Source organism: Primulina eburnea, chromosome 8, assembly GCF_022965805.1.
Source record: "Primulina eburnea isolate SZY01 chromosome 8, ASM2296580v1, whole genome shotgun sequence".
Taxonomy (NCBI): Eukaryota; Viridiplantae; Streptophyta; class Magnoliopsida; order Lamiales; family Gesneriaceae; genus Primulina; species Primulina eburnea.
The window spans coordinates 31,929,279-31,957,146 of record NC_133108.1 but is presented as its reverse complement, the minus strand read 5'-3'; the positions used below and the strand labels follow the sequence as shown (position 1 = coordinate 31,957,146).

The 27,868-nt window shown below is 36.3% G+C and overlaps 1 protein-coding gene and 1 non-coding gene across 2 annotated transcripts; one reads left to right on the top strand and one right to left on the bottom strand.

Moving 5' to 3' along the window:
- Positions 1-8,470: 8,470 nt before the first annotated feature.
- Positions 8,471-17,944, bottom strand: LOC140839387 (probable NOT transcription complex subunit VIP2). The gene is made up of 14 exons (XM_073206053.1): positions 17,805-17,944; positions 16,846-16,981; positions 15,498-15,603; positions 15,245-15,423; positions 14,624-15,005; positions 11,965-12,174; positions 11,782-11,877; positions 10,609-10,697; positions 10,345-10,533; positions 9,534-9,959; positions 9,399-9,451; positions 9,273-9,314; positions 8,990-9,134; positions 8,471-8,732 (listed from the first exon to the last, which is right to left on the bottom strand). The coding sequence occupies exons 2-14, from the start codon at positions 16,861-16,863 to the stop codon at positions 8,673-8,675; spliced, it is 1,995 nt and encodes a 664-aa protein (XP_073062154.1). The 5' UTR covers positions 16,864-16,981; positions 17,805-17,944; the 3' UTR covers positions 8,471-8,672.
- Positions 15,498-15,578, top strand: LOC140840364 (small nucleolar RNA snoR35). The gene has a single exon (XR_012119952.1). It is a non-coding gene; the product is annotated as a small nucleolar RNA snoR35 (small nucleolar RNA).
- Positions 17,945-27,868: the final 9,924 nt, after the last annotated feature.

Below are 27,868 nucleotides of genomic sequence, written 5' to 3'. Positions count from 1 at the left end.
TCTGTCTGACAGAGTCTGGCCCCAACTCTGCTCTCACTCCTACCTCATCCCAATAAACTAGTGACCTACACTTCCTCTCGTAAAGTGCTTTGTATGGAGCCATACTGATATATGCTTGGTAGCTGTTGTTGTACTTAAACTCCACGAGAGGTAACTTCGGCCCCCAGCTGCCCTGGAAGTCGATCATGCAAGCTCTGAGTAGGTCCTCCAAAATCTGAATCACCCTCTCTGACTGTCCGTCGGTCTGAGGATGGAAGGCAGTACTGAATAGCAACTTAGTACCCAATTCCTTATGCAAACTCTTCCATAATGCAGACGAACCTTGGATCCCTATCTGACACGATGGAGACTAGAATCCCATGCAGTCTTTCTATCTTTCTGATATACAGCTCTGCATACTGAGTCATGGTGAAATTCATCTTGATCGGTAGGATGTGTGTTGACTTATTGAGCTGACCAACTATCACCCAAATGGTATTGTATCCCCCAATTGTCCTTGGTATCCCTGTCACAAAATTCATGGTGATGTTCTCCCATTTCCACTCGGGAATATGGAGAAGTCTCAGATTACCTGTAGGTCTCTGATGCTCGGCCTTAACCTACTAACACGTCAAACACTCAGACACGAAACACAAGATATCTCGCTTCATGCCCGGCCACCAATATAGAGACTGCAGATCTTTATACATGTTCGTACTCCCTAGATGAATGGAATACATGGTGCTATGGGCCTCTCTCATAATATCCGCTCTCAGGGAATCACCTCTAGGGACCCACAGTCAGTCACGATATCTGACTATGTCGTCCTCAACTGTATACAACCTCATGCCCTTAGAATCATCCCTCTGTCTCCACATCTGTAGCTGCTCGTCAGAAGTCTGCCCTGCTCGAATCCTATCTTTCAGTGGCGGCTGTACTATTAGGGTAGATAAACTAAGGGTGTCGCCCCTGGCATACACTGCTAGCTCAAACCTCTGAATCTCTGCCTGCAACTGCCTCTGCACCGACAACTGAGCAATCACTGTATGCTTCCTACTCAGGGCCTCAACGACCACATTAGCCTTACTCGGATGGTAGCTAATGTCGCAGTCATAACCCTTCACTAGCTCCAATCATCTCCGTTGTCTCATATTCAGCTCTTTCTACGTGAAGAAGTACGTCAGAATTTTGTGATCAGTGAAAAACCTGCACTTCTCCCCATACAGATAATGCCTCCATATCTTCAGGGCGAATACCACTGCTGCTAGCTCGAGGTCATGAGTCGGATAATTCTTCTCATGGACCTTCAACTGTTTGGACACGTAGGCTATAACCCTGTAATGCTGCATCCGCCCAAACTAAGCTTCGAAGCATCTGTAAAAAGAACAAACTCCCGTTGCCCTAATGGCATAGCTAGAACTGGCGCTGAAGTCAATTCCTGCTTCAGCCTGTCAAAACTATCCTGGCACTCTGATCCCCGAATTAATTTGGCATTCTTTTTCGTCAAGGCTGTCATGGGCCCCGCAATAGAAGAAAAGCCCTGAATAAAATTCCTGTAGTACCCAGCCAACCCCAAGAAATTGCGGATCTCTGTCACACTCTTAGGTGCTGGACAATCTCAGACTGCCTCGACCTTACTGGGATCAACCTCCGTTCCATCTCGGGATATGATCTGGCCCAAGAATACCACTCTTTCTAGCCAGAACTCACACTTACTAAACTTGGCATACAGTCGACGGTCCTGCAAAACCTGTAGCGTTATCCTCAAATGCTGAATGTGATCCTCTCTGCTCTTCGAATATATCAGGATGTTGTCTATGAAAACTATGACAAACTGATCCAAATACAACTAAAACATGCGATTCGTGAGATCCATGAATATCGTTGGCTCTTTCATCAATCCTAAGGGCATCACCATAAACTCATAGTGCACATAATGCGTCTTGAAAGTCGTCTTGTGCACATCAGACTCTCTCACCTTTAGCTGGTGGTGTCCTGATCGGAGATCTATCTTCGAGAATACTGATCTCCCTGAAGCTGATCAAATAGACCCTCGATTCTGAGCAGCGGATACTTATTCTTATCTGTGACCCAGTTCAGCTCCCAGAAATCAATGCAAAGCCGCATGACATCGTCCTTCTTCGTAATGAACACTACTGGTGTGCCCCATGGGGAAAAACTCGGGCGAATGAAACCCTTGTCTAACAAATCATGTATCTGATCCTTCAGCTCCTTCATTTCTGCAGGTGCTAGACAATAGGGTGTCTTAGAAATCGGCACTGTACCTGGCATCAGCTCGATAGAAAAGTCCACCTCTCTGTCTGGTGGAATGCCTGAAACATCCTCTGGGAAAACGCTATGAAAATCCCTGACCACCTCGACATCCTCTAGCCTCCGGCTGACTGGCTCGGTCACTGTCACAATACTCGGCAAAAATGTCTAGCAGCCTCTCCTCACGAGATTTGTCACACAGATGCAAGAAATTAGGTGCGGCATCTGTTGATGTCTAGCTGCCTCAAAAATATGGCTTATCTCTGGGCGGTCGGACAGATACAGACCTCCATCGAAAATCTATGGGAACTCCATTTGAAGAAAACCAGTCCATACCCAGAATAATGGCGAACTTAGGCAACGGTAGAACGATCAAATCTGCCTGCACCATATTTTTCTGTAACCGAAGCTCTAATCTCTTCACTATCTGCGAGGTAAACATCTGATCTACATACGAAATTGAAACTCTAAATCTCAAATCCACAGCCTCTGGATTGATTCCTAGTCTCTTGACAAATGACTCGGATATAAATGAATGTATAGTTTCGGAATCTAGCAATGCATTCGTGGCTACACCTAAAATATATATCCTTCTTGCGACAACACATACCATCAGATCTGATTTTGTTGAATTTAAGAAATTTTCTATCATTGATTAATCCAAAATGTTCAAAAATCTACAATTTAGTCCTAGAAGTGCTTTGAAAGGTAAAAAAATTTTGCTTAGAAATTTTTGAAAATTGCAATTCCACCCCTAAAGTTTTGAGTTTTATATATTTTAGACCTTCAATTTTTCAAAATTTGTCTTCTAGCCCCCAAAAATTTTGAATTTAACCAAATTAGCCTCAAATTCTCGAAATTTATCACTTTGAACCCCAAAATCTCGGAAATATGAAAACAGTCCCTACACTTTTGAATTTTTGCAATTAAGTCCCTGTAATTCCGGTTATTGAATTTTGGTCCTTAAAGCTCTTAATTAAATCAATTCAACCCTTGAGTCCACCTATTAGAACATACAAACTATTTTATTCTAAGTTCTCAATCTCAAAAATAATTCCACAAACAACATAATATCTCATGCAATCGTGGCGACAAATAAAAATTTTAAATATAAGGGTTATCGGTGATCAGTGTCGAGTCTGGCCAACCTATGCCTCCTTGCAATGCATCACATAGGCCGCCCTGCTAGTAGTGGGGCACTTGTTCCTTGGGCAATCAGTTGCTTTGTGGCCCTTCTCTTTTCAAATGAAACACTTGAAGGTTCCCCACATACAACTACCGTAGTGGAACCGATTGCACTGCTTGCAAAGTTGTATCTCCTCCGGCTTAAGAGGCCCTGGAGCCTACGGTGGCCTCTACTGTTCGGGCCTCCTAAACTGACTTTGGGGCCTCTGCTGCCCCTGATTCCTCGGTGACCCTGTGAACTGCTTCTTCTGTGGCTGCGAGCTCTGCTGAGCCTGATGCCTCTTCCGCTGCATCTCGGGGTCAATATCTCTCAAGGCCTGTTCCGCATGAAAAGCACAGGCGGTGGCAGCATCATAGGTCCTCGGCCTCATCAGCATAACATCCCGGCAAATAGTGGGTCTAAGTCCATCCATAAAGTGCCTCGGCTTCTTCGTTTCATCCCTCGCAATAAGGAGCACAAAGTGACCATCGCCCCTATCAAACCTCCGAATAAACTCCGCCACATATAGATCTCCCTGTTGGAGACTTATGAACTCCCTCGTCAGGCCTTCCCTGACATCCGCTGTAAAGTATTTGTTGTGAAATACGTCCTTGAATTGACCCCAAGTAAGGGAGGCAAATCCACCCTGTGAGATGTTCCCTCCCACCATAGGGATGCATCATCCCTCAGCATGTAGGTGGCGCATCTGACCCTGTCGTCGTCCCTCATCTCTAAGTACTGAAAGTGTAGCGCCAATGACCATATCCAACCCTCTGCTACAAAAGGATCAGTAGTACCCCCGAACTTCTTCGGGTTGAGCCGTCTGAATTGCTCATAGATGTCAGTCTAGGTCTAGGACCTGCTGCGCCTGCTCCATCATTTTCGCAACACCCTCAAGGACTCGAGTAGATGCGTCTCCTGACGGTGATGGTGGTGGTGGAAGGCCTCTATCGCCTTTAGAAGTATCATACTGCATGTCAGTGCTAACGAAGCGTCTGCGAGGCATATTATCTGAATATAGTCCAAATTCTAAACGTAACTCATAATGAAATTTAATCTAGTTTTCAAAAAAAATTAATCATTAAATCATGTAAACAGCTAAACATATACTGTAATTCACTGAAAAACATATATCATGTACATATGCAGGTGATAGCATTAAACTATTTAAAACATTTAAAACAAGAAAACTTACAGACTTGAGGCTTGACGATTGAGCGGCTGAAGCTGACGGTGGCACAATCCTTTACATGACCCTTGCTCTGATACCAACTGAAACGTCTATTACTAATATACTAATAAAAAAAATTGAAAAAAGCTCATTTCGATAATATATTCACACACATTCATGCAATAAAAGCTGTCAGTCATACATTTTAAAATAAAATTATTCAAATACTAGTAAAAATATTGTAGTTAAAAAGAATATCTCAACATCAAGCCCTAGACTGTTATTTAAAATAATTCAAATATGCGACATGCAAAGCCCTGTCATCCAACAACATATAAAAGCGAAAGTGTATAAAAATATCCATGTTTATTCTTTAACTCATAAACATAATGTGCAGAAAATATGGTCATCGGGTTAGCGTGCGCACATCCATCCCCGCCTACTTAGTCTTTGGCGACTCCAGTCTCCAAATCAATATGCTGACCTGCATCATTCACAGCTAATGAGTCTAAAGACTCAACACGCTTGAATCATGATAGCAAGTACATATACAATATGTAACACTGAAAAGTATTGTAATTAAAATACATTTCATGATCTCAAAAGCGTAAGCATAAACATGACATGTCAAAGCATAAACGTGTCCATATCGCATCATATCCACATATACGTGTTCAATTTTTGTTATTTGAATTTCGTTCATTAGTTGTGATTTTCGTACCAGTTCTAGTCAATGGATCCATCTACGTATAACTGCGGTACCCGGTGGCGAGGAAATCAGCAATAGTGTTACCCATCCACTGACTCTTGGCCTTACATGTTCATGTTTATGTTCATATTAGTCATTACCAACTCTCATCCTTCAAAATATATCATCATATTCATCACTTATAAAAATCATGCATACGTAAATTTCCTTAAAATCAAGCATGCAACGTATTTTCGTATTATCATAAACATTCATGTTCATAATATCATATACATTTAAAACATGTCAATTTGTGATCAGGGCACTGCCAGAACTGCTAACTCGACTCGAGGACAAAATGACCAATTTGCCCTTGGAAACCCTAATTGAACATTTTACCCCTGGACATCAAATTTCGACCCGAAGCCAACCAAACTCTTTAAAACACCTCAAAACATAAATATAACAAATTCATAGACCATTTTGCCCTTGGAAACCCTAATTGACCATTTTACCCCTGGACATCAAATATCGACCCGAAGCCAACCAAACTCTTTAAAACACCTCAAAACATAAATATGACAAATTCCTAGACATAAACTCGGGCACAACATTAATTTCTATAATTCATTTTAAAACTTGGACCGAAAACCCGGTTGTAACCCATACTCAATCAAACACCATGATCCGAAGACTCCTAATCAACCTCCGTATGACGTAATTTAACTGTCAAAATCCTCAGTCATATCGACATATCAACACCCAAACGAGTCATAAGCACTAAAACCACTAACCCACCCACACTGGCTTGGTTAGCGCCTAGGCGCCCGGCATCAGCGCTGCAGTGCTACCAACCCCGAAGATCTGGCGTCGCGGCGCCTAAAGGGCAGCTCCGCGACGTTAGCCCTGCGCAACAAAATACCAAACAACATTTGAAGCCAACCTCTACCCCACGTTCAACTAGACCGGACCAGGCTTGAACCAAAACACCCTAGGACGTAACTGGACTCTCCTTGAACGACCTAACCCCAAGCCACAGCCCATGCACGTGCGAGCGTGCATGCTTCTCCCGAACCCCACCAAAACTTAACTCTACCGTGACTATCCCCTTCGACCTACTCCTAGCCTGCAACTAGCTGTGCTCGAGCCATCCTAAGCCATGTTCCAGACCCACCAGAGTCTAGTCGACAGCCTGGAACAGCCCTTGCACCACTGCACACGAGCCGTGGTCCGAACTAGCTAATAAGTGCTCTATACTCGATCCGATCTAATCTTGGCGTCTAAAAACGTCCAAAACCTGCTGCAAATCGTCTCTCCCACAACAAATCCCGGCAGCCCCTTAGAACATTTAAAAAACGTGAGTTACATAAAAACTGTAGGCATATTTCATGTCAAAATCGATTAAAACATACACAACATGATACGACTAAGATTTTCTCATGTAAAAACATAAAACCCAACATATATTGATGTGAATGATGAGAAAAACGAGATAAAGGTGTGCCTTTGCGTTTTTACGCTCGAAAACCTTGATACCAACGTGTAGAACGTGCACCAGAGAGACGGGGAGGAACTTCTTTGAAAAACCTAGAGAGAAATTTGAAGGTGGCTGCTAGTATAATTTCGAAAAAGATGCTGGAGAGTGATGGAGGGGACGGTTGAGTGGTTAGGAGGTAGGTTTAGGCTTTAAGTGTAGGGTTTAGGTATGTTAATAAGTGTTAATGGGTCTTAATTTAAAATAATGAGGTCTAAAAAAGATTTTAGGCTCATTATACAATAAAATAGTCTCATCGAACCCAAAAACACTCCCAAAAAATATTTCGTTTAGGTACTTTTTGAAAATATTGCATGAACCCTCAAAAAATCCCCTGATTTGCTAAAATTTGTGTATCGGTTTAAAATATGACTTGAAGAATGAAAATACCATACTCAGGCCCATTTTCAAAAATCACCTTTATTTACACCATATATTAAACAATTAAAAATAATTTTTTAAGAAAAATATTTTTCGTTAATTATCTTCGGTCTCCGTTTTTGTTCGAGCGCGAAAAACTACTAAAAACCCTTACGCATGAAACTTTAATAAACATGCAATTATCACGCATAAAAACAATTAAACACATATTTTAATAAAAACCTTATATTGCATTAGGTTATATCGTTAGAATTTTCAAGACCTTACAACATTTTTTTCCCATCTCTAATCTTCCACCAATCTTAATCGATGCCTTCTTCAATCATACCAAGAGATTTCGAGTCTTGATTTGGTTGCGGCGGCTTATGGGTTTTGGGTGGCGGTTGCGGGTATTGCTGCTACTTTTCTTCCTGCTGGTGTCCTCGTTCACGGGTGTTTCGACCTCCAGTAAACCCCAAATTTTGAACATATAAATATCGATTTATTATTCTTACACTAGCAAGAAAAATTTGTCTTTTGATGGGATGACGACTCCGCTCATCCTGCTTGATCCGTCCATGAGTTAAACTGCATTTATTATGATTTGACATTTTATTCTATGAAAATGTACGTCTTCCAAAAAATAAAAGCAATTTTGTGGATTAATGGATCATGTTGGCAGGAAATCAGGGAAGGATGAGGTTCTCGTACCTAGGAATTTCCGGTCCAAGGTATGCTGACTTTATTTCAATCTACTTCAATGGGTGCTGACCTAAAATATTCTTTTTTTATTTAATCTTTTTATATCGAGATTGATTTAAATTGCTCGATGTTATTTTGGTAACAATAAATTATATATTTGTCATCGAGTATCTCGTCATGAAAGAAAAAACGTACATGTATTTGATATAATGAGAATGTGTAATCTCAGAGCCGAAAGTAATCTTGAATATGAAAGTTTGAGGTTCTATTAATTTGCAGTTACTATCATTGTTTATCGAAACCTCATTATAAGCTTGGATTAAAGATTTGGGAAAATCCGGTGGATTATTGAAATTGGAAGAATTGATAGAAAGAAGACAGAATATCGAGCTTGCAGACTATCCAGTAACAGGAGCAAACAATAATCATGATCCGAAGCCTCCCGGAAGGATATAACCGTTTTTCCAGCAGTTCACCAGTCCGCTTCGACTAGTATAACTAAGAGGTCAATCGATTTGAGCAAACATTTGCGGACATAAAACCCATCACTCCAGAATACGAAATCTAACAAAGAGATTGATAAAAGTACCTTGATTGATTTGCCAATGCGTTCCAAAGTTTGGTGCGAGAACCAAAATGACGGAAAAAAATTCACAAAAACTGATCTATCGTGCTTCAAATATTCAATTTGACAACAAAAAATAAAAAGGAATTACAGAAAACAATATAAAATTAAAATCATAGTCCTGGCCCTATTAACCCGTCGAACCTGAAGATTTACACTGTAAACAAATGTATCTTGCTAATGCTGAGGTAGAGCTGGTCTTTTTTCCAACATGTCGTAATGAAGAATTAAATTTTCCTGCAAAAGTTTATACAGTCAATTGTGTATCCAACTACAATAAGTAATTACTAATGGCATTTATAAATGACTTGGGGATTTCGAAGATAAATTGATTGATTCATATCAAAAGGGTACACGAAGTTGAAAAATGAAGCACTGGAAAATCCCGATTGGTTTGGGCTGAGGCTTGTATGAGTTACATTAATAAACAAGACACTCTTTCAGTTTCAGTAACTGACTAAACAGAAGATTGTAACAAAAACAGAATCTCAAACCTTGCGAATTGTCTCCCACGTGTTTGGATCAAAACAAATATAAGAGCCCCTTTCACATGTGTTTGTCTTCACAAGAGGCTCCATATTAGTAACCCTCATGTACCAACAACGGTGCTCCCTGTGGTAGAACCAGCTTCTGTTATATCTGATTGCCAACATTAAAAGCAGAAGAATTAAAAAGTATAAATAAATAAATAAATAAAAGTTGCTAATTGCCAACATTAAAAGCAGAAGAAACAATTAAGCAAACAAGAAATTGGTAAATTCATTGCATATAACATACAACTCATTAGCGGCATATAGTTGGGCTTCATCCTTTGGCATACTGCATAAAATCCACAAGAGTTAACGAAAGTCATATTTTATGTTACTGATAAAGAGATCAATTTTGGAGAACGAAAAGACTTGCCTATAAAAAATATAGAACAGTGTGTCTAATTGGAACTTTGAGAAGTACACTTGCTGCAGCCAACAAAAAAAATTTCAGCAAGGCGAAAATGATAGAAGTAAAGCGGATAGAAAATAGGATATTAGGAAAACTCACACTAAGAGGTGGCGGTTGTTTAGTATAGTAACATTGTGGCACGATGAACTCCGGATCTCCCTTGGCAGGCTCATCTGACCATGGGGAAGCAAACGTCTTGTAGAGATTTTCAGTGGAATTCAAGTTCAATCCTAGTGTAGTCAGGTCAATTCCAAGAGCAAGAGATGTCAAATCAGGGTCACTCATCCTTATCACGTTTAACAAACCGTGCAAACCATAAAGGTCAGGAGCTGTCTGTGCAGCCTGCATTTGTTTCATTCCCTGTTCCCTATATTGTTGACTAACGGGAGGAATTTGCTGAAGTCGAAATAGAGATTGACTCTGATGCTGCTGATACTGCTGTAAAAGTTGGTCGTATGAACCTATGCCGGACACTGAACTGGGAGAATTCAGAGGTCTCAATCCTAAGCCTTGGGGTCCACCACTCTGGATCATGTAAAATGACACATCATAATACATTTTATTGTAGACAACAATGTCATCTACAAACCTTCCTTCACAATTCACATATTATTAACTGATTGTTTGATATATCTGATAAAACAACTAATAGATAAGAGGCTCGTTACAAAATGCAATTTAATCAGCAAGCTAAAAAGGTAGAACGCAAAAAACTTCCATGCAGATATCCATATATATGTCTCCTGTCATTTCTATGCTCCAAAGAAAAAGTACTGGGAAAAAGATTACAAAATGAGCTACTTTGCTTGAGCAAATATTAATATCTCACACTTGGAAAACACATTTTAATAAATTATTGTGCTGGTTTATGTTTACGGTTGAATGTCAACTTCAGAGCCAGTGAGACCACCTGCGCATGATAGTTGGAATTCGATGACGGGAAAATCTCTGAACTATGTAAATGGAGTAGATCCTGGTTATTCACATTTGAAAAAGGTCCACCAGTGCCGCTGGCTGAAGGAGTATGTTGTTGCTGCTGCTGCTGTGGCCGATGAGATGAAAATGTTGGCCCAAAATTGAAACCAGCAGATCGCCCCATCTGCATTTTGAAATGATTGAGGAAGACTGAAGATGATTGTTAATCTAAATACACATCTATTAGCAAATTTCTCACAGAAAAATGTTGAGGTTGCATCATAGATACAGAACTATCATGAAGTTGTTCTTTCTGGTGCAGGTCCATTGAATAATCAGCATTGCCACCTGTGTAAAATCTAAAAAAATATTAACAAAATTGCTAAAATCGACCCAGAAGTTTTTTCAGATACTATACTAATAGAAAAGGCCGACGACAGGTTATTAGTGAGAATCTTTTTTTATTACAAGTATCATAATATTGAGTATCAAAAGACGATGATACCCTCACAGTCCATCTGTTCTATCTGGAAAACAAAATAGGAGGGCGTCCATTATAACTGTGTCAAACGGATAACCATTTCAAATGGCCAATATAAAGAATTATAAACGCCATTGAGATTAAATGAACAAAACACATGACAAAAGATACCCCGAACAAACTATATCTCAAACATCTAAATTAAAAGTTAATGGGTATGCTAAAAAAGGATGACCAGTTCAATGATGCAGATGAACGGGACAGAACACAGCGTGTGAAATGTTGATTGGAAGAGCAGAACTGCTGAAACTTCGAGACATATTTGTGCGAGAGTTTTAGATTACACTCAACCCATCTAGCAAATTATATTATACTATATAAAAGTGTGCAGAGGATATATTGGCCAAAATGTTGAATTTGAAAATCACGACAAGATCTACATTGCTTCCAATTAACAAAAAAAAAATTAAAAAGAAACACCAGCAATGACAAGCAACAATCAAAGCCCTGTCAAAAGTTTTATACAAGATCAACATATTCTAATTCAAAGACATTTCCATATATATGTTGTTTTATAAAGCCAATTCTAGTTTAAGCAAAAGAGAAAAATATAAACTTCGAGAATGTGAAAAGAAAAAATGTTAAATGATACACATTTGTAACTGGGTAAACAAATTTCAAGTTCTTCAACACCAAAAGACAAGTTGGAAGATTGCAGTGGTATTCCTACCCAAAGTCGGGAGAATCCAAGAAGGATAGCAGAGATCTCTGACTAAATGAGTTAAAGACCAATTGCAGAAGAAAAAACAAACTAAAAACCCAACGACAATATAAAAGTTTCATCTCTTCTCATTGCCTATTTTTCTTACTCGTCTAACTTGTTTAAGGACAACTACGCATGAAATGGATCAACTTTTCTTTGATAAGATTGACGTAAACATATGTAGGCACCTTTAAATCCTGGTAACGCTGGAAAATCTTCATTTTGAATGCTGAACTCTTGATTTTGTTGAACAATAGGGCCAAGGCCTTGTTTCCGCAGGGAACCTGAAAGATGGGATTATATTGCATCTTACAGCAGAAACACATCAGCAAAAAAAGTTTTACATAAAATAAATCTATCTACTCAGTTACCAAGTTGTCCTTGAGGACCTCCAGAAGAACTAGGGCGACTAGTCAGTTGAGGGAAATCATTGATATCAAAAGAGGCACCATCATGGGTATTCACATCATTCAAGATACCCATACTATTTAGATTATTGACAGCTTGAACGAGGTTTTGAGATAAGGGACCACCAGCACTAGAATAGGAATTTCCTAACATGGATAGTACCTGTGGGGAACCTGAACACCCAAACTGTCAGAATTGCAGTCCTTAAGCAAGTAACATTATACTCCCACCTAAAATAAACATAATCAAGATTGAATTATTCAAAATATATACATTAAAAGTTATGCACATGAAATTTGTATCTCATGTACACAAAATGTCGCAGAGTATGAGGAACTGTTGAAAGAGAACAACATATATATATACATTAAAAGTTATATAGCAACAAGCAATTTCTGCTGTTACTAAAACTATAACTGATAGTAATATTGAATTTTAAATAGTTTAAGTCGTACAACCGCCCAAACGACATGTTTCAACATTGTGCCAATACACAAGACATGAAGAACAATTGTTGATTAAAAACACATACCCTCAGATAACTATTCCACTTTCCAAGTGCATCTTGCGATGTAAAAATTATAATTGATGACATGATACAATTTAAATATTTTGAACTTAATAGGAGTCCTAACACCACATTTCAATCATAGTGCCATGTCAGGGGCTATGCATGACAACAATGACAATTTTTACTTGTCAAAAGATTGAAAGCTAAAGGGTAAATTCGGTTTGTGGTATAGATGTCGGATTACTAAGTATTCACTTTATATCTTGTATCAGGTCGACCGTAGCTCACCAAACTTGCATTGCGGACACAATTTGATGATAAATTGTCACATTATCGACATGGGAACTCTTGTCAAAAATTACATAGTCTTCTTGATAAGCCATGTTGTTTGCCTTAATATCCCTTTGTTAAAAGTATAGCAACATAAGCTCCACTAAGCCATATAAATTCACCAACACAACAGTTGAAACCAGCCCTCCTCTATCTACACCATCACCATCGTAGTCGAAGGTTGATTGGCAATGCAAAATGATGAAGAAGAAATGAAAAGTGGTTCAAAACTCTAATGGTTTCCAAGTGGATCATGGAGCACGGTATGGTCGCAGGTCATAATGGTGGCTAGTGGCAACAATTCCGGTGACTGGCAAATGGCAATAATATATGGCTCCTCCGCAAACAGGATCAACCAAAAATTCATTAATTGTAAAGTAGTCGTTTGAAAAGGGTGATACAACTTTGTCGAGGTGTAGAAAAGGAAGTAGAAAAAGAAGAAAGAGAAAAAAGACAAAAAATTAGAAATATGGTTGAAAGACTGTCTTTTAATTAGCAAACACTTCATTACAATTTCATTTTTTATCACACGGACCTCATCTAAATGGCAAAAGATAAATTTTATGACAACAGACTCTAATCATATCAGTCCAATGCATAATTATTTGGGACGCAAGGTGCACTAAAATGTTAAGGTATCTTGGGGCCTGAGGAGCAAGGAGAAGCGCACAATTTATCGAAGTAAAGCAAATTTGGCATAAATTAAAAAAAAAATCCACATATGTAGTGATTTATACTATTACATAAATTAAATATATTTCACAAACATATCAAACTATATAAATAAAAAAACCATTAATAAAAATATTGCGTAAATAATAACTAAAGAAAAATATCAACCATCCCTAATTCATTAATGTCTCATCAATGCACAGTATACTAGGAATAAAACTTCAGTAAGGGTTGACGGCTGCCTGATTGGAATCGGTAGAAAGCGAGAAATCAAACCTATTGTTTTGCACTTAGTATTTCTTATTTTATGCTGCAGTGTAACAGTGTAATTAGAATCTAAAGTTTAAGGGAGACTGTGGGAGATCAAAATTCAACATGTAACATGCCAGTAAATGAACGCAAGCTTTCCTGGTTATTAAATAGTTATGGGCTTTAGTAATTGGGCCTCAAAATTGGCTAGGCTTGGCCTTATTGATTGTGTAACGCATTATACATTCATAAGCCGCGCTTTTCTACGCCTCACATAGGCCTTGCGCCTTAGCCTTTAAGTGCTTGTCTTAAGCCATGTGTATGGAAGGTTACACAGGCGAACGAGGTGAGCCTGGGCTGTGCCTAACACCCAGGTATAGCCAGGCGCTCGCTTTTAACGACTATGGTCCAATGAACAAATTAAAACCGATAATTTCACATGGATTGTAGTCTAAAATACTAATGTCTTTGAGTTAATTAATGTATAAATTATACTTCTACTATTCATGTCACAGTAATTGAATCAAAATTCGTGAGTTGATTAATGAATAAATGATACTTCTACTATTCATGTCACAATATTGAAGCAAAATTAGGATCCAATAACCAAGCCAATCATATGTTAGATTTAATTAAACATGTAAAATCTTTTTAACTTACACTGAATGGCTAGGGTAACATGGTATTAAAACATTAAAAACCATAAAACTGATAATTTCACATGGATTGTGACAAATTTAAATGAGTTGAAGCAGCAACCAATGACGTTATCCAAAAGGCATTCCAATGCACATCTCAAACACTAAGGCACTAGTTACAGCAGAGAGTTATGATTGGATTGAAAATGCATTGTGAAGTACCTTGCTGAAGCACACCACCCATCAATCTATTTTGTCCCTGCATATTTAGATTTCCAGAACCGCTGTTGGCAGTTAAATTTAGGCGAGACGTAAGCCCAGGAACAGAGAGTCCTCCAGCTGAGCTAATATTTCTGCCCATGTTTCCGCCACCAATTATGTTCCCCATGGAGCTTGTAATCCGTTGCCCTGCATTTGCCAGAGCAGGAGACACTCCCAAACCTATAACAGCAGTCCGATTACCAATTGCAGCAGAGGTTGGGAGAATCCCAGGGATAGAACCTCCAACTCCGTTGGTGCTGCTACTATACCCCTGGTTGCCAACAACACTTATACCACCTCTATTTGGCAGCCCCGAATGGCCATGCACACTATTATGAGAAATCTGTAGATCAAAGACAACAAAAAAGGAGTTCATCACAAGCCGTGTGTGTATAACTGGGTAAATAATCACATAATAAGTACGTGCCAGATGGCTCAAAATACCAATAAAATTTTCTAACTCTCTTTCTGCATGACCTAGTGATTTTTTTAACTCTCACTCCTTTGAATATATTCTCAACTCCGTACTCACATCCTTTAGCATCAAGAATTCATATGCATAATGTAAAAGTGAAACCTCACCTGTGAAAGGGCAACCGGAAGGTTATTTGAAACAAACCGTTGACCAGAAAGGTTGCCAGCAGCTTGTTGCACCCCGGTTGAAGGAATGTTATTCAAGACTGTATTTCGTGATCCAAGTGAACCAGGTAAGTTAGGAACATTGAAGTTTCCATGAATGTTGTGCAATCCCTGAATATTTCCTGTAAAAGAGGGTTCGCTGCTATAGGAGAATTTTGAGAGTATAAAGAAGTGATCATTGCAGCAAAGAGCATACCACTGTTATGAAAAACAGGAGAGCCGCCACCAGACTGTGTAGAGAAAGATGGAGAAAAAGAGCGTCCTGTGCTGTCGGAGAGATTTGAAGATGACCCATTAAGTGTCTGCAGTTACAGAGCAAAAGAAACCTCAACACAAAAAATTTTATGTAATAAATAACCCTCATCCATTTGAAGGTAAGTTTTATATGATCAGTACAGTATATACCCCCACTTCTTATCATAGGAAAAAGAGGATTTAACTAAACTGGAACCTTGTCTCAATATTCATACTGATTACAGCGCAACCCAGAAGTACAAGATAGTTGAGGGATTTGGGAGAGTCAAAAGCATCCAAAGCGTTTTACAGTTGCAGTACATGGGGTTGATCCTTTGATTCAGGTAAATAAGTAAAAAACATGAGCGTTGAAATCTTCATTACCATTCCCCCATAAAGTAAAACCAATGTATCTCAAAAATGCTGCAGGGAGATAATCCCATCACCACATAAAAATCTCGAGCTGACATTAAAAAATATTATATCACTACTGTAGGAACTAACGACCTATGTAGACATGTCATAAATCCATGCAAATTAAATGATATGCCATGGTACTTTGGGTGTATCCCAGTATGTCACAGAAAGCAATATAAGAGATTCTCTCATAAGTCATATCTGAATATGCAAGTCCTTTCAGCAAATAGATATATAATCGATTCAAAATGTAAAACAGAGGTTTCAGAAACAAAAAGCTACCAACACAGCAAGATGCTTTTAGGGAACAGACTGCTAGACTGTAGTTGAAACTTGAACTCATATCATAAGTGCTACAAAGTGATCATTCATTCTTGCCCATCTACAGCTTATTATCACCCATGAAACTCACTTGTCATCGCACCAACAGAAAAATAAACATATTGCAGTTGGCACCATGTTTCTCGACCATAATATATGAACATACATCTTTTATATTATCTTTAGAAAAATGGTTATTTGAAAGCAAAACTCAGAGTAAAAAATTTTAGTCATCGCTTAAATGTACATGCTATAGAAAAATAAAGAAGGGAAAAGAGCATCAATAAATCATAGGTGCATATTCACGTTATCAATTCATCAAGATGGCATCACTATGTAAAGATCAGACATTTACTAGATTGATTAGCCTTCAATCAAATTAAAACAAAATCAGATTGTTCAATCGAAATCGTCAATCTCAAATAAAGCATGGAGAAGAATAATCACATTTAAAGATACCAGCGGTAGTGTTCAAAGTAAAAGAACACAAAAATAAAATATATATTCATGTTTCTAAAGATTATCATCTGGTATCAACAAATACATATCTCTTGTGGATAAAGGATCATTACATTAGGTAACCCTGACATTTTGAGACTGTCAAGCGGTCATGAAGATAATTTTCCCTCGCTAAGAAGCAGCTTTCTTCTTTCCTTTTAAGTAAGAAAGATTTCCAAACGTGATTCGAGCCCGATTCCTCTTAATTCACTGGACAGAGAGAGAGAGTAATTGAAGCAGCCATCAAAATAGAATTCAAATCCATTCTTAAATCAAATTCCTCCATCCATATTAAATCCATCCATTTAAACACAACCTAAACAAGTTGATAAATTCATAAATCTACAGAAGATGAGCTCTAGAGAAGTCAATAGAATTAAGACCCAACTGAAAAGGGACAATAGAGATCCTAGTTCACTAATTCCTGAAAAGATCCAACCAATAATTATCCTACGAGCTGCCGAGCTTCCATTCTAATATAACTCTAACTGTGCCTCCCTGATAAGATAGTAAAATGATGGTCCAAAAATAATCGACCAGAACAGTTATGTGCCCAATGTATCACAATCAAAAAAATAATGGAGAATCTGAAAACGCAGCTCCATGAAGACAACACAAAATTAAACTTCACATCCATGGACTCTCTCATTTTGCCAACTGCAAAGTAATCAGGAACAGTATCAACAAAATTTCGAGAACTAACACAAAGAAATCGATTTTTAATCTTAAAACACCATCAGTTATGGTAACTAAAAAGCCAAATTCAATGTCGAGAACAAACCATGTGCATGAAAACAAAGGAAAAAACCACCCGAATCTCAAGAAAGCCTAGGTACAGCAAAAAAAATGGCATTATTCGTTAAGAACAGAAACCATGTATGCAACAATCCACCGGACAACAATAACAATAATAAACGATAAATTGAAACCTAGATAACAACGTATTTCCGAAGCTTAACAAGTCCACCTAGAAAACACAAGAACAAGTAAATAAACATAATCAAAGCATAAAAAAGAGGAAGTAAACACTGACCTCGAATAGAATATAACTGAAAGCGATCTGCTAATTGCGATAGGTCTGAAAATGGGAGTGAGAGAGAATATGGGGAAAACAGATACACAAATGAAATGGATTGCTATTACGAACGAAGCCAACCCCCTAAAGCACACAAGTGACTAAAACACGAGGAATAAAAGCGCAGTGTCAACTTTTGCGTAAAAAAAAACACATTTAGTTATTATTTTTAACTAGGCATATTTGTAAATTATATTTTATAAATGAAAAATGATTTAGTTAAAATCGTAAGTTGTACATAATATTTACTATATTAGATAGATTGGTATCAGATCCATGGAATTAGTTTGATACATGATTTAGCAATTTTATTCAATGAATATATTTGGTATGAAGGAAATTTTTCAAAATAGTTTAAATTAAGAATACGATTTATCAGAGAATTTAGATCTATTTAATAAATGGTTTATTCTTAGAATAGAATCTAAAATGATTTATAAATTAGAAACCTTTCAAAGAATTGGTTTTAAACAAATAGTTAAAACTACAGAATCATTAGTACCTCTTCATAACGAGAAAATGATTATTAGATTATAGAATAATAAAAATAATTTACCTTATAGAAAAAATTATAAATTTATTCATATAGGATTAATTCAAATAGTTTTTAAACCTTTAACTTTAGAAGATTTACCAGAAAGTTTTATAGCAACTTTAAGAGATGGTAGGAATTTAAATTGGAAACAATCTCTTATGAGAATAATTCAATCAAGTCTCGGTTCATAGTCCAGTATATTTTGATGGTTGTCCCAATTTATCGTTATCTTTGTCAGATATAAATATATTAGAATCTTTAATATTAAATGTTAAAACACAGTGGTTATTATTATACTCCTGGAACAGAAGTAATATGTATATGTTATCATATTTATTATAAACCACTATCTACACTGAATTCTATGTATAAAAAAATAATAAAAAATTAAATGAAACTATTCTTTTAGAAACTAATTTTAATAGATCTATTACAACACGTAGATTTATAAAATGGGAAGAAATTGAATTTCTAGAGAACTGGATAATTGAACAAGCTGTTCCTAGAAATCCTATCATAAATAAGGATTTACAACAAGTTATACAAACTAATGAAGGATCATGTTCAGATATAATTCAATAATGAACAAAGAAGATTGTTATCATTTTTTGTCTATGATAGATCTAAATCTACTTATTCTTTTATTTCACCTTTTGATTATATGGTGGATATTCCACAAACTTCTAGAGCGTCTACTTCTCTAATGAGAGAAGATATAGAGTCTTCTGTAAAAGATAAAGTAGAAAAGTTACTTATAAATCAAAATAATATTGTTTATCAAGGTAACTTTAAAAAAATTAGAGAAATTGATATATTTTCAAAACTGAATTTTAGTATTTAATGGATATAAAACAAAAAATTGATTTTACTAAAGGATTTTGTGCTAGAGCAAAGATCAATGCAGAATTTTATCAATCCAACAGAGAATCTTTCAGAGATTAGTATTTTCATAGTTTCTCTGAAAAAGAATTTGAATATATTGTTATAGAATTCTATAAATATTGTGAAAACAAAAATAAATTAATACATTTTGTTCATTGGTTTTTTAAAACATTTATTATAGATTATGTATCTATTCTTCAAAGAAATTATAAATTTTCTTCTGGACAGATTCAAAGATCTGTTTATCCTCCTCAGCAATATTTTATTATAGAATAAATTTTACTCTTTTTTCTAAATAATTTGATAATAATATGTTACAAATAACTGTTAAACATATTAATCAGATAATTGAAAAACAGAATTATACAAATTTATATCTTACAATAATAGGAGAAGAAAATGTTTATCTTAAAGATCGAACTGACAAAACTATTTCAGCTATCAATCAAATTAAACCAGATGTTCATATACAAACTGCAAAAGAAAATAATAATATTTCTATTGTATCTTCTTCTATCAAATCTTCTCCAGAAATAAAAGATTTTAAATTTAAGTTTTCTGTTTCTGATATAGAAAAATTATTAGAAGAAAAATTCAAAAATTTTAATTTAAATACTCTAAATGAAGAGTTTGAAAATATTAATAATCCTTATGATGAAGAAATAAATAAAATAAAATGGGCAGATAATGATAGACTCACTCCTATGGATGTTCTTTTTTAAGAATAAGAATACATCTTCTCTAAAGTTATAATGAAAAAAGTATTTATGAATGAAATATTGATGGTTTTAGTGATAAACAAATTTATAATACTGCTCACAAAATTCTAATGTATAGCACTATATGTAAAACTTCAGGTGATAATGATAAAAATATTGTTAAAATGATTATAGCAGGTTTTACTGGTCAACTTAAAGGTTGGTGGGATAATTATTTAAATCAATATCATAAAGATGATATTTTAAACTCAATAAAAATTGAGAATACCATTCAGATAGAAAATTCATTTTATTCACTCATAATGACAATTTGAACATTTTACTGCCAGATTCACAAATAATGATGAACAAATACGTACTTTAATAAGTAATCTAAACTGTAAACTCTTACAGATTTTAGATGGTATAAAGATAATTTTCTATCTCGTATTTATGAAATACCAGACTGTCATAATAGTCTTTGGAAAACTAAATTTATAGATGGCTTACATTTTCTTTTTCTGAAAGAATTAGAAAAATATTAAGAAAAGATGATATATATATGCCATATGAAAATTATACTCATGGTAAATTAATAAGCACTTGTATACAAGAAGGTTTATCTCTATGTAATGAATTAAAATTGAATAATCAAATTAAAAGACAAAATTTACTGAAGAAAAAACAAGTAGGTACATTTTTTTTATCAATTTGGTATGGATTTACCTAATAAAGGTAAATAGAAAATTAATTATAAGAAAAACAAAACTTTATAAAAATAAAAGACATTTGTCTGATAGACAAAAAGATAAGAAAAAGAAAATAAAGCCGTGAATCACGGAAAACAAAAAATATAAAGGCAAAAATAAATTTATCGATTTCTAGAAATTGTGAAAAGTCAAGACATTATGCTAATCATTGTTGAGCTAAAACAAAAATTAATAAAGTAGATATAGATGAAAATCTTAAAGAAACAATATTTAAAATCACTACAACAAATTGTCATTCAACAATACACATACGACAACGATTTTTTGCTAAAACCGTTGTCTTTTATTTTTTACAACAATTTTTTTTAAAACCATTGTCGTATGACATTTTTTAAAACAAAAGAACCGTTTTTAGAAAACCGTTCTTCCTGGGGGTCAAAGTATTTGAGCATTTTTTAGGGTCAACGACAACGGTTTTATAAACTGTTGTTTATTAGCGTGTTTTTTTGTGTTTTTGGGACAAACAACAACGGTTTTACGAACGGTCTCTAGATTACCGTCGTATTTCTTAATTTAGCGCGGGTTTTGACAAAATCATCGCTAAATTTAGCAACGGTTGTAATATAAATCATCGCATATTTTAAATTAGTGATGGTTTATCCAAACCTATAAGGCCCGAGATTTTGATTATGTTAATCTGGGATTATTGATTATGAACTGATGTGATTATAGCCGGGCCATTCCGAGACCAGATTGGACAAAACATATGAAAAGCACAAGATTTGGGCCGAATGTTGCGCGCCCAGGGCGGAAGTGTTTGTCCGCCCGAGCGCCCCTGTTTAAAGAGAGGAGGGCCAAAGATTTGCGCCCGGGCGGAACTTTATGTCCGCCCGAGCGCGATTGTTTAATTTGCGAGGTCCGAGAGTTCCGCGCCCGGGCGGAACTTTATGTGCGCCCGAGCGCGAGACGTGCAGTATGAACATTGAGCCACGTACCTATAGCATGCATCTTGATATATATATATGTACAATTCAGTTACTCAGCACAAAAATCAGAGAAAGAAACGAGGAAGGAATCGAGAAATCCTCCAGAAATTCTTACGCCTTTAGATTTCGATCCGCCCGTCTGATTTTGAATCCGACTTTCGTACTGTGTTCCTATCGACACAGGCTTCAACTGGACGTAATTTTTACTACGTTTTGATATGTCTTGAAATTATGGTACTGCCAGAATCAGATGTGATCCATATATGTTGTTCTTGCGATATCAGATATTGTATAATCGAAACCGGATCAAAGAACAGACTGTTTATGCAATTGTTATGAATTTCCAGGGTTGATTTGATTGTGATTAGACCGATTTGATATCAGAATTGTGTTGTTATCGATTATGAGGTGTTGGGATTGATATTTGATTGATATTGTATTGCTGGGTATATTGATATTATTCAAAGTTGGATCAGATGGGTTGCTGATTCGTATATACTGATATTGTATTGCCGGTATTGCGAGCTTGTACAGATTTGAGATTATGACATGTTATTATTGAAGATTATGATTCAGTATTGATTGAGATTGTATCGTTGACATTGATCAGCTTATGTTTGATTTGAGTATTGATCAGAACATGTCTTGAATTGAGTTATATATTGACACAGTCTGTTCGATATTGTCATTTCAGATTTGATATGGACAGATTTGAATTCAAGACTTCGACTTCGTCAGACCGAGAAGAGAAAGGTATAAATTGATGTTGATGTGGGATTGCACAACTCGAGTTGATCTGACTTGAGTTTTCCAAAATCACATACTTTACGTTATTGCGTTGATATTTGCAATTGAATGAAATTGATATATTTGATTTATTGATTTATGTATTGAGTTATAGGCGGATACGCCTAGTCGTAGATGATTGATCTCGTGACAGGAGTGCCTGATAGTGATGGAATCGTCACGAGCACATTGCACATTGTCACATGATAGTGATTTGGCGAAAGTGCCAAAGCCTGTGATGGATAGGTCAAGACACCGGACGCTTGGTTATATCGAAGTGGATAGAATTGGAGTTTCTTCTATTATTGATGTTCGATATGGAAAGAGCCAAAGTCCGTGTATAAGAATGTACCACCACCCCGATCGGGAGTGTAGGTGGGTGTATGTTCTTATTCAGATCGGGATCCCTAGATTAGGATGAGTCGAGTCAGAGTCTGGGAATCACGGAGTGTGATTCAGAGTTTATATTGATTCGTGTTTCTGATTTTGATACATGTTATGAATAGCTATTTCATGGTTTTATATGTGTTTATATGAAATGCATGTATACATGATTTATACTGAGAATGTAGTTGTCACCGGAGTTATCCGGCTGTTGTCTTGTTTGTATGTGTGCATGACAACAGGTGGGACATGATCAAGATCAGGAAGAGGATGAGAGATTATAGATAGCAGTGGAGATCCGGGCCCAGAGGCAGAATAGGATTCGGCACTTGATGTATAGATGTTGAACCTAGTTGAGATAGAAACTTGTAGTGCATGATTTGTACTTTTATACAGACATGTATATTAAATAGATTACATTACGTTTCCGCATTAATATTTTTAAATGAAAAAAATTTAGTCCCACTTTTCTTAATTGTTATATTTGACATTAATAATGATTAAGACATGAATCAGCGTCCGGGTCCTCACAAAACCCTTCGCTAAAATTTTTAAATTAGCGATGGTTTAATAATAATCGTCGCCAATAGCGACAATGTATGTCTAACCATCGCTATTAGCGACGGTTTATAAAATTATTAGCGACGGTTAATCAAAAAGCGTCGCAACTTGTCTATAAATACCAGCGTTTTCACTCCATTTTTTCCACACCACTTCACAACACTTAAAATTTTTCTTTTACACGATTTTCATTTTGATTTAGGGTATATTTTTTCCTTTCAATTTATTCTAAATTTTTGAGTGTTAGTTAAGATCATGAATGTTGTTAGATTTATTAAATTATTAAAAGTAAATTTTTTTATTTTACTGAAACAATTAGCGACAGGACATCATCACAAACTGTCGCTAAAATTAGCGACGGACTTTAAGGAAAATCGTCGCTAATTAGCGACGGAAATCATTTGAACAACCGTCGCTAATTAGCGATGGAAATAATAAGAAAAACAGGCGCTAATTGACCTTTAACAACGATTTTTCAGTGTTACGACAACGGTTTTTCCCCCTCGTCTTTAGATGTCTACGACAACGGTTTTTCACCGTTGTATTCGAGCGCACTCTTAACCACAGGGCCTTTAACAACGGTTTTATTCTGTAAGAAAATTTTATTGTCATGATAGATAGTGATGCAGATTTAAATGTAATACGAGAAGGATTAATTCCTACTAAATATTTCATAAAATGTCAGACTTAATTTAATTGTGGTGATGAGAATCAAAACCAGTAGGCCGTTATAGCTATAATTAGAAGACAATATAAAAGTAGAAGCCCTCGTATCGCTTTAACAAAACCAGAACTCGGCTTAGAAAACCAGAAGCAGAACATAGCTTTAAAAGCAGAACTTAGCTTCAGCAGAAGTAACTTAACGTCTTTTACTTGATCGTTAAAATCTTAAATGTTACCGTTATTGTACCTAGTACTAGTATTAATTGCACCATTAATGCTGTACAAATACATTTAACGATCCTTACTAGTTTTGGTATGAAACAAGACTGATTGTTTTGAAGCTTTCTGCAGGACCCTTTTTAGTATTAAAGCTGATTTTACTCTGGAGTCTCAGAAGCTGTTTTTGAATATAGACGTTGGATTCAAAGCTTTCTATATATATGAGACAAATACTTTATAGAAAACAACATTATTATTATCAACGCAACGATTATTCCAACGCTAGTTTGAGCTATCATCAACTACTACTTATCTTCAAGCTCAACATAAAGAAAAAAAGCACACGCTTTATTCTAAAATATCCGATCTTTTGAGATCATATTGTGCTGTTGTTTCGAAATCTCTTCAAGCTAAACATTTTACTATATCTTATTGAGAAGAGTTTGTAATATGGAAAAGAGTCTTTTCCAGAACTTTGTTGTGTTCATTTATATCGTGTTGAGAAACTAAGAGTTTCAGTAGGCAAAGGATAAGCCCTACTGAAGTGGGTGTGTACAAGTGTTGTACTGTTTAAACCAAAGTATTTTAGTGATACCTTCTGGAAACAGAAGAAGGGGAGACGTAGAAGATTTTATCTTCGAACTTCTAGAAACAATCACTGTTCTATTGCCTACTGTTTTATTGTTTTCACCACATACCATCAGATCTTTTCCGCACATATTATTGTGATCTGCTGGTTATACATTCGAACAAGATAAGATATAATTTCTAATAGGATTCTAGCACCCCTTTGCATAAACGTCCAACAAAGGAACGAGTTTATTCACCCCCTTTCTAAACTCTATATCGATCCTCAACAAGTGGTATCAGAGCAGATTTTTCTTGTTCCGAAAATTTACAATAGATATGGCACACTTCAGCAAAGTACTCATGTTCTCAAAAGAAGATTTAGATGACTGGAAGATCCGAATGCAAGCCCACCTTACAGCCCAAGATGATGGCATGTGGTTTGTCATCTCAGATGGTCCCCTGAAAATTTTAAAGCCAAATATAGCTATTGCTTGTTACTGAAGGGGCATCACAGAGGGTTGAGAAGAACATAGGAGAATGGTAAAGTGAGGACAAAAAGAAAGCTAATCTTGACAATGTTGCGAAGGACATTCTCTACAAAACTTTCGACAAAATTACCTTCAGCAAGATCAAGATGTGTTCTACTGCGAAAGAGATTTAGAAGAAGCTCATCCAAATCTGTGAAGGAAATGAACAAACCAAGGAGAAAAAGTTGTCTGTAGCCATGCAAAAATTTGAAAATATCAAATGAAAGCTGGAGAAACTGTAAGCGAGTTTGATAAACGTTTCAGCAGCTTGGTTAACGAACTAGCTGCCCTGGGAAAGAACATGGAAATAGAGAAGTGGCACTCAAAGTAATGAGAGCCTTACCCAAAGAATGGGATATAAAAAATCATGACTATGAGAGTATATAAAGATCTGAATAAGTTAGAACTATACGACTTGTTTGCAGACTTAAAGGCCTATGAGTTTGAACTGGAAGTGAGAAGTGGAGAAGAGCCCTCATCGAATTCACCTACCAAGGCTCTTGCAGCTATTCTTACTACTACTGCTACTGTAGCAATTGCTCCAAGTGCATCACCTGCTACTGCCATTGAAAGCACATCTTAAAAGACTGCTGAACAGATAAGCAATGATGATATGTCTTTATTTGGGAAGAAATTTTCCAGATTCATGAAGAAGAATCACCGAGCTTACCAGGGTCCTAACCGAAACTTTAAGAAGGATTAACCACCTGATGACATGGCGTGTTTCAACTGTGGAAAAATTGGGCATTTCATTGCTGATTGCCCGAAGCTAAAGAAGGATGATCAGAAGAAAAAGGAATACAAGAGGAATGACAAGAAATCAATAAGAGACCGCAAAGCGATGATTGCTGAAGAAAGCAAATCAAAATGGGCGGATTCTAGTTCTGAGTCTTCTGACTCAGAAATTCATTCCAGTGATAGCGATGCAGAAGAGATCAAATGTCTCATGGCATACACTGAATCAACCTTGACATCTGGAGAGGTATTTGACTTTGACTCTAATGAATTTACACGAATTGATTTGGTTAAATCACTGCATGACATGGTAGAAGAGTACTCAAAACTTTCTCAATCATTTGAGGAAGTTAAAACTAAAAATCAAAGCTTTAGAGATCAAACCAGTAAGTTTACTTGCTTGCAAGAAAACAGCTGTAGTGATTTAAAAGTTGAGATAAGTAAGTTGAAAACTGAGAATGATAGAGTAAATGCAGATTACCAGATGATGAAATCTGAAAATCAGAAACTATTGGTTCTGTTGAATGCGTGGAACAAGTCTTCTGTTCACTAGAGAAGATGCAAGAATTACAGAAGAAATCTGGAGACATGAGTGGTGTCGGATTCAGTAATAATGAAAGCACTTCTGAAACAAGTACTAATCCAAAACTAGAAACAACAAAGGGAAATACATTCATTTTGTTAAATCCAGTGTGGTATATGAACAAGTAGTACCAACTGTTCCAGTTGAAAGGTTTGTAGATCAGATGAACAGAAGGAAGCATTATGGTCTGGGTTATGTTGAACCTAAGAGAAGAGTCCACCAGAGTTCTGGATCCAGTAGAGGATTCAACTCATGAGGACAACCCTCAATGAAGGTTAGATACTACCAACACTATAATTCTAGGCCTGTCCAGAAGAGATACAAACTAGACGACAAAAACAGAAAGGAAGAACAACATCCTATAATGCATTCTGTTAGAAATAGCAGAACTTCTGTTGCACACACCTCTGTGGTTACCCGAAGTACAAGGTCACCTAGAATTGTACAAATGTGGGTTCCTAAAGGACTGATAAGGCTTGGACCCAACTAGATTGGGTACCAGTTACGAAAACTTGTGCTTGCAAGAACAGGAGAAGAAAACCAAGATAAGCAGCTCCACATGGTATCTGGACAGTGGATGTTCCAGACATATGATTGTACAAAAGAGTCTACATTCAGAAGTAATGAGTTGTAGTGGACCAAAGATAACTTTTGAGGACAACTCAAAAGGTTAAACCGTGGGTAAGGGTAAGATTGTCCATGGTAATATTACTATAGATAATGTGCTCTTAGTTGAAATTTTTTGTTACAATTTAATCAATATTAGTCAACTATGCGATAATTGTTACTCAGTAGCTTTTCAGAAGCACGCCTGCACAGTTAAAGATGCCAATAAATCTATAGTCCTAACTGGAAAAAGAGAAGGCAACACATACAGAGTTTCATGGAACATAGATCATGTTAATGTTCCTACATGTTTAGTTGCCTCCCTTAGTGATAAACATTGGCTCTGGCACAAGACATTGAATCACCTGAACTTCAAGTTAATCAATTATCTTAAGAAGCAGAACATAGTTGATGGTTGACCTGATATTAATTTCGTTAAGAATCACGTATGTTCTGTATGTCAACTTGGCAAGCAAGTAAGATCTAGCTTCAAGAATAAATATAGTAAATCAACATCAATCTGTTTGGAATTATTGCATATGGACTTGTTTGGTCCAATCCCTATAATGAGCTTAGG